Source organism: Lepisosteus platostomus, chromosome 23 (genome assembly GCF_059453375.1).
Source record: "Lepisosteus platostomus isolate fLepPlt1 chromosome 23, fLepPlt1.hap1, whole genome shotgun sequence".
In the NCBI taxonomy this organism is placed as follows: domain Eukaryota; kingdom Metazoa; phylum Chordata; class Actinopteri; order Semionotiformes; family Lepisosteidae; genus Lepisosteus; species Lepisosteus platostomus.
The window spans coordinates 13,377,442-13,386,078 of NC_142633.1; the positions used below are offsets into that span (position 1 = coordinate 13,377,442).

The window sequence follows — 8,637 nt, forward strand, 5'->3', positions numbered from 1 at the left end:
AAATTCAAAATTCCAATGGTGGCACTCTTAAGTTTAATTTAATAGGCCACCCATTTTAAACCGGAAATATACCGAATGATGTCGACTGCCGAATGCTTAAGATTTTTTGACCACTGAAATATATTACAGACTCGGGAAAAGTAAATATTTTAGTACACAAAATTATGATGTAAACAATGAGCCCGATTTTCCACGCTGTGCAAAATATGGGCATACAGCCCATCTAATGCTTTTCCCATCGACCGGGCTGTTTGCCCAACGTAAAAAAAAAAGACATGTCAGAGTGTGTACTGCGTTATTTGTAACAGGAATAGGCAAAGCATGGATTAAGGCAGAGCATCTACAGATTCATGAATAGTTTTGAACTCGTTATTGTTAGATTCCGGGTTAAAATAAGCAAAACGTTGAAGGCCCGGTAGAAACATTTCACCTTTTTGCGAGAACAGGAGTACCCCTGGCGTTCACTCGAGCGCTTTTTTCTCCGCAGCTTAATGAAGGGCAGCAGTGGCTGTGGTGAAGTTGACTTGGTAATTATTACCCATTAATTGGGTTCAAGACCTTGCGCGTCTGTGGGAAATGGGACGTCTGACCGCTAATCCCACTGCTTTTTTTTATTCGTCATTTTACTTTTTCATCTTCGTTTCAAAGTATCTGCCACTGACTAAATAGTGTTTAACGCTGTCCCTTGGGATATTGGGAATGACGGGGGGGTGAAGGTAAACTGGGACTGCCTGTAATCACAAACAAGAACATCAATTAACGAAAGAATACATTCCAAACGCAAATTGATGGTTCTGCAGGAGCTGATCTGTGTCCGCGTTTCACCTGCGAGGTAACGGCTCAGGGTAGAAGTCAGGCAGCTTTTGACCAAACTAGATTTCAAATGCAGGCTGCAGGTGACTACAATGTTTCATTAACGCCAGTCATTCAACGCCTCCACTTTAATCATTCAATCTTGTCAGTCTCGTGTGCTCAAAGGTGGGTTGTTATTATTGTTGTGGAAAGTGTATCTTAACGTGGATTGTAAAAACAATGATCGCAGCGGTTAATAAAGAGTTCATTTTCCCCAAGTGCTCACAAAGGGACATTTTCCAAAACCCTTGAAGGGATCAACGCATTTCATTACCACGTGCCGCCGAATCCTTCATTAAAAAGGAGCTTCAAAAATTGGAAAAACGTTTTCAGGTGACGTGCAGTAACCACTTTTAAGTGAATGTCAAAGACTTATTTTCACGTTGCTCGTGAAGAGTCACCACTCTGAACAACTAAGTCAGGGGCATGCTGGTCTGTTTTTTTTAAATTTAAATATAATTATATTAATACATTATTTTTTTTCTGATTATGAATCGATATGTTATTATACTTGAACATTCCACGGATAATGAACGGATGATGGAGACGCGCATGCCTGAAGAGACATTGTGAAGTCACGAGTAACAAGGCAGGGTATGGAAAACGCCTCCTGTGCACGCAAATCGACTGTGATACCACAGCTGTAGATTAGCCGTGCAGCAATGGTGTACGGGTCGTTATCCAACACATTAAAGCAACCTTCTTGCAAGTCTAATGTGAATGTAAGCCAGCGTGTTTCTTTTTTTCTGAGGTTCGGAGAAGTCAGTCTTGCTCTTACCTTCTATCCCCAAGGCCATCAGATCACTGGCAATTTTGTCAATCAAAGAATGAAAAGTCAATTTTAACTCTGTCACAGAAGATGGCAGCAGTCTGCTGCGAAAATTAACCACCAATAGCCTTTCTGCAACCGGCATGCTTGTTCAACAGTCTTTCTGCTTCGTGTGCTGAAAATGTTTACTTTTCTGTCTAAATCTGTCTATAGAGGGACAATATATAACGATGGGCGAGGTCTTACTTTAGCTTTGATCTCTAAGATCAACCATTTTAAGGACAAGTCTTATACTCATGCCCATTTGGTCTCGATCCCGCAAGCCACTGCTGAATTGAAAGGTGATATTGTATTAACGTCCACTTATTAAGTTGTGTTTTGGTTGCCATCAATTTGTCCGCCCTGCGATTATTAAACGTGTTTACAGCTTCCCATCGCATTCCAACAGCCCTACACAAGCTCACGCTGACTGATATACCGAAACCTAATCTGCCCGACGCCGATCGGACATTACGCGTAAGAAATCCCACACGTCTTTTACATCCAACATTCGAGAAATAACGCGGATCTGAGCAATTTTTCAGACTACGTTTCTAGAATATGATTTTTAATCCCAAATAGGTTTACAATAAAGATCATTCACCCCACACTAGCAAAGTTATACATTTACCATGATCATCCTTTTGAGAGAAGTCATATAACCTAACAATCCACAAATAATGTATACTATAGTGTCAAAAAGTAAAGTGCATTATAAATAAATTGACAGTTTTCGTTTTTTTTTGCCCAGGCTGTAGACTTAATTTGTGTATTTAACACATTACCAGCCTGACGAATGAGAAGTATTACTAAATATTAATGACATCTTTAAAGAGATAAAATTCACCAAACCAAGTTGTATCCAGAGAAAAACCTATACAAAAAACCTTAGAAAAGTAAACAAGCGGAAAGAAAGACTCGAAGTATATGATCAAAACAGAAAATATTAAATAATGACAGATTCATGTATTTCAAAGGGCTTGAACAAATACCCTACTATAAACAGAATGCGTAAGAAAAAATGTTTACAATTCAACTTGCTATATGTTAAAAGCGTATCATCATCATCATCATCATCATCACCATATTAGAGCAAATACAATATATCACTCCCTAAGGTCGTGCAGTCTCACTTGAATGGACCTGAGATCATTAATCCGATAGCACAGAAAAACAACAGAGCGAGGCCTCTGCAGAACTAGCAATAAAAATGCACAACCAAAGAGCGCCCGGGGGCAGAGAAGAAAATTACCCCAAAGTAGAAGTGACCTTAATATGATGTAATCAATCAAACTATCCACAGGGACACTCAGAATCATAATCTTAATCTTTCAGAGCATAGAGGGGGAAAACACTGGGAAAGGGACAATAATTATTGACGTTTAACTCTTCGTTCCCCATTTCTTATGTTAATTTATTGGTCTGTATATATAGCTTACTAATATATTTATACAAAATTGAATATAAAACCGCTTGCCGTTAACTAAAAATAATTGATAATAAACGCCAATTTGGTAAGTATTTTCTGTACGGGTGGACCAAGATAGATATATTCCGCGCGTTGGAGATCATTTAGAATGAGATCGACGTTAAAGAAGAAACGCACGTGAACCCAGCACAGACCTGGAAAAGAAATGATCACGTGGTTCGTGTGATCGCGCTCCTAGAAGAAGATTTGGAAAACTGTTAGCACCTTTGCAAAAGAAATGCGATACAAAATCTCTGTGGAAATATTCAGTGCATGTTTCCCTAGTGCCGAATCATTTTAAATTCAGATTATTATACAGACACTTTACCTAAATATCAGACTGTCCAATCGAATTCCTAATTTGCTGTCGTCATGTAACATCTAAAAAAAAAAATTCACAAGAGGGAAAAAAATGCATAGACTGAATTTATCTTCTTTTTAAAAAGGACATATGTTTAAGAATACTTCAGAAGCTTTAAATTATTTTTTTTACTAAATATAAAAAATAAAAACTGTCTTCGGTAACGTACTGTATTTACCAGTGTTTAATCCCGCAGGGGAAAAACGCTTTAAAACGCCTGCTTTAGTTCCAGATTATTTAAACAGCCTGGATGCTGCAGGCAGTTTAATAAAATTATTACAAATAAATTATATGATAACATGAAATGTTGCCTTTTCTTCCTCGTTTCATACTGTCTTCACTATCCATCACATTGCCGTTTCTTCAACAGCTTGACATGATATTTGGTTACTAATTAGACATTATCATTTGAAATTCCACTTAACGGTCTGAGCGATTCTAACTTAAATTATTTCACAAACTCAAACGAATCAGAATCTCCCCTTAATATCCTCCGTGGTACTTTAAATGGTCTTTGATCTGAGGATTTTGCAAAGTTTCTGATATAAATATACTGGTATCCCTTCTCTATAAACATTATATAAAGTGAGCATAATTTTACGAAGTTAACAGGAAAAAATGAAGAATGCCATCGAATATTTCCAGTGTCGACAAAGGAAGGCATTGCCACTCGTTAGACAGCCCTGTTGGTTTAAATGATGAACGGGCGGGCTGGAATCCTACAGTAATTAAAGTCAGAAAATGCGCTTTTTTTGTGAAGGTGGATGTCTTTTATTCAAATAGTCCCATTTCGTAAACATCTGTATCATACAGTAAGATCCAGATCCCACAACGTGTCTGTTAGCAAAAGAAAAGGGAGAGCGACGGTATTTCTGCCATGACATATAAGAGACTTACAGTACGCTCAGAACGGGCAACACTGTACTGGAGAGAGAAAAATCGAGAGAACAATACATTTGCACCATACACCTGTTGTCTCAAAAGAAAGAGTCCTTGCTTAGAGCAGTACATGCCAAAACACACTGCACCAACTTCAAGTGTGTTGTATTTTTTTATTTTTATCCGACGTGGGTAAATCAAAAGAAAATGCATTTTGTTCTATTCCAGGTGTACTAAAATACACGCCCTCTAAACAGCATAACAGAAGACTGAACGAGCAATATCGATCACTTCTACATCCTTCTCTGTCAATATATTTATGCATACCCAGCATTGTTTTGTTAGCGATATGAGCGTGAAGAAAAATTTGAATATTTCGTTTACTCCTGGTCCTTGCGCTTGTCATGCCGATACACTGCCTGCACAATATCCTGTAGGTTTACTCGATTAATACCTAACTTCAGAACTGCTTTCACTGACGTCAGTACCGATCCAAATTCCTTCATTTACTGCAATTGATAGTGTTTTATCACATAAGAGATTTCATAATAAAGACGTATGACATCGTAACTTGGCTGAGGTGTATTTATTGCGTTTAAGGACCGGATGTTTTTAGAAAGGATTTCCTAATTTAGACGTACTATTAGCTGCTGCCCCACTGAGTCTCGTTTTCATTTTGCATGAAATGTTGTATCTGCGAGGGATATCTGTGAATAAAGAATTAAATATGATCTCCCACCAGTTCCTCGTGATTTCATTTTACCTATGCAAATATATACCGTGACAAATGCACAGAACTTTAAAATAATGATATATTCCCTGTTGAAATGTAAATGTGTTAATCAACTGTATCAAGAAGGGTTTGATTAGTTTCCGGCGCTTAAAGCCTTAAAACCATTTCCTGATTTCATGCTTCTTAAAAATGTGACTAGTTCATACCTGCAAGCTGTATTTGTTAAACGAAATATATGTAAAAACAGCACGTCATTGGGGAGGTGAATGTAGTATTTCTAAATATGCAGGTCCACAAACCATAATAAACAGTGATGCCATAATTACAGAGTTTTCCGTTAATTAACGCCGTATTGGGAATACAGTGGAATTTCGTGTACTGCTGACCTCCACATGAATCGAGACTTCATTATATAGCGCCCACGATTTTCAATAGCAGGGGAATACAAAACGTATGCCTGTGTATTTCATTAACCCTGCAGTTAACAATCAAACAGGAAACTTGTTTAACTATCAACACTATTTGCAATTAAGACCCTACAGTGTTAAGATCCAGGTCATTCGCTGATTGATCGATCTCCAAAACAAATGCTGAATCGTTTCTCAGACCATTTTCTGTTAAAACAATAAAAAGGGGGTTAAATAATAAGATTGAAACTTTTATTGTCACACACTCCCCCACTTTTCTTCCCAATTAAAGTGTTCTGGATCTAAATTGGTCCCAACAAGGTGGAATCGGACTGGTGGGTTTCAGTAGCATTTCCTATGGACCACTGCAGGTCCGAACTCCTTATAATCATCAACAGTCACCCACATCTGTTTAAAGGCACTCAGGCAAGTGAGAATAGAGGCGCCGAGCCACACTGAGTATTTTCTGTCTGGGGGCGCTATAATCTTCAGTGAGAGCTCAGAAGGGGCCTGTAGCCTCATCTCCTTCAGCAGTCTCTCTTCAAAGCCCGGGAAAAGTGTCGAACCTCCCGCAATTAGAATATTGGCTTGTAGGGTATTGCGGATGCCTAAGTCACATTTTGTAATGCTCTTCCAAGTCAGTTTGTCAATGCCCAATGCTTCCACTCCTACATCCAGCGGATGAAAAAGCGCTTCCGGAGCTCTGAAGAGAGCATTCCCGATCTTCACAGTGTTTCCATCTGGGAGCTGGAAAGTTTTCTCAGTCTCCTCCGTCCGTTTCTCCGCCTCGGAGGTCGGGTCCAGTGCTACGTAGCAGAGTCTCTCCTTCAGTTCCTCCACAACGTCGGATGTGCCAAGGAATGCCGTGCCACTTGCCATGAGCAACTTTGTCAAATGCTCCGAGACGTCTTTCCCTGCCACGTCGAGTCTGCACACGGCATGTGGTAGACAGTAACCGTCGTAGACCGGGACTACGTGGGTAACCCCCTCGCCACTGTCTAGAACCATACCCGTCGTGCGCCCTGAGGCGTAGAGGGCTAAGACCGCTTGCACAGCCACGAACATTGCGGGTACTTCAAAACTCTCAAACATCACCTCGGTCACCTTCTCCCTGTCAGTAAGGGGGTTTAAGGGCCTTTCGGTTAGAAGAACAGGTCTCTCGCTGGACTGCATCCTTAAGTCACGTTCGTAGACATGCCTCCAAATTTTCTCCATATCGTCCCAGTCCTGAACAATGCCACGGGTCAGCGGATAATTCAAAGAGAGGACCCCGTCTTTTGCTCGAGCCTCTTCCCCGACATAATATTCACGCTCACATCCCCGAGTTGAGGTTGGACCCGTGGGGCGACCGACTACTGAGGTCACGGCAGATCTTGGGGTGCAGTCTCCAGCTATCCCGCCTTTGCAGACCCAAGAGCCGCTGTCAATAATAACAGCAGGCAAATCCAGGGTTTTAGGGTCGAACATACTCTCCCCCTTAATCTGTCGGTTAAACTTTCAAATAACAAGGTCGCCGCGCATTTAAACTCAGGACGCTTTGTGACTTAGAATGTTCTGTTATTTTCGGACACTCGGGGCTTATGTTGGAGTAAAGAATTATGACGTCACAGTTGAACACAAAAACGCAATAAATTGTTATAGTTTGTTTCCTCTCGACACTGCAGATTTTCTCAAATGTGTAGGTATGTCGTTGCGCGATGGTATGTCTTCTTCTTACGGTAAACTACTTTGTATGTAACTTTGTTAAGACTAACCTACATTTACCACGGATCTTAGGCGCCAATAGGGATCGCCTGGTTGGTGTTTTGGAAAGGTTTTGCAACACGTGGTTTGGAGAAAAAAGCAATTCGGTGCCGTTCAGTAGTCTACTGTTTCCGTTCAATAGGATTCTTAAATTGTTCATCATCTTGTTAAATAATTAACAACTGTTCAGTTTTTTTTGTGCTCCACTGACACTTTGTAGCTCACGTTCCTAGGGGTTCGAGAGAAAAAAAATATACTTACCTTTTATTAAAAATGAAATTAAACAATTATTGTAGCCGCTGGTAATGGGCGAATTTCCTGCCGCACTCCCCAGCAACGCATGCGCAGTACTTTTGAACAGAGGCATTGTTTCTTGTAATTTATACACTTTTGGACCTACAGCCAAAACACTTAGGTACATTACATTACCATGAATTTAAGTATCTAACTGGTCTGAATACAGAACCCTTTGTTTAGTCGCGGTGTAGAACATATTGCTCATATGTGTATAGTATGTATCAGCGTGTTTCCAGCTTGTACATCTGCAAAGGCATTGCATTCTGTCAGAATGATTAATGTGGCCTTCGGTCAGGCAAAGCTGCGACTTTTCTACCTCGCTGGATCTTCAAAGCAAACGGGTCTATGTGGCTGAGGAGAACTTTTTTTAAAAGCTTGGTCACAAATTAAATGGGGCAGACCTGGACGTTAATGAAGGAAATTCGCAGTTTTACCAATTTCTCTGTGATGGGACTGGGGTTCTCGCCTTAATTATGTGAATTAATATCACAAACAGACTTCCAGAGCGAAGCAGCGGTGTTCGGAGATGGAAAACAGCTGTATTGTGACAGTTCACTCTATACGCTGAAATATGTTTAAGAAAGATAAATAATACCTAGCATTAGAAGAACAATGTGCTAATTTATTGAAATTCCCAAACACCATTTTACCATCTCTATAATGGCAGACATTCATACAGAGCTGGACATTTTACATATAAATTATTGGGATTAAAAGAATCGTACAGTTGCTGTTGTACTGCTAATCTGAGTGAACATCCTAGTGAAGTAAAACATTACTATAAAAACAATTTGACTTTAATTTCACAATATATGTCTTTCCTGATTTACAGTTACTTATCGTCTAATTAATTATGGTGTGATTGTGCTGCAGAATGCTCAGATGATGCAGATCATTTGTTGCAGCTGTTTTCATCAATATTCCGAAAACAATTCATTGCTTTATATTTGAATTTGAAGCTCTATACTTTATGTGCAAAAATAATAAGGTAAGCAGGGAAAAAATTGACTTTCTAGAGAATCGTTGCTATTCTTGTCCTGTATTATTACTCTAGCACCTGAGTTAATATGCATAGGAAATAAAGCAGAT

General features: G+C 39.6%; 1 protein-coding gene across 1 annotated transcript; it reads right to left on the reverse strand.

Annotated features, from left to right (window-relative positions):
- Window positions 1–5,746: 5,746 nt before the first annotated feature.
- Window positions 5,747–7,044, reverse strand: LOC148642104 (uncharacterized). Its single transcript, XM_088617317.1, has one exon. It carries the CDS (start codon window positions 6,973–6,975, stop codon window positions 5,851–5,853), a length of 1,125 nt encoding a protein of 374 aa, XP_088473443.1. The 5' UTR covers window positions 6,976–7,044; the 3' UTR covers window positions 5,747–5,850.
- Window positions 7,045–8,637: the final 1,593 nt, after the last annotated feature.

What these genes read in the sequence shown, in the direction of transcription:
- LOC148642104 (XM_088617317.1), bottom strand. Translation starts at nt 6,975, where the DNA reads ATGTTCGACCCTAAAACCCTGGATTTGCCTGCTGTTATTATTGACAGC.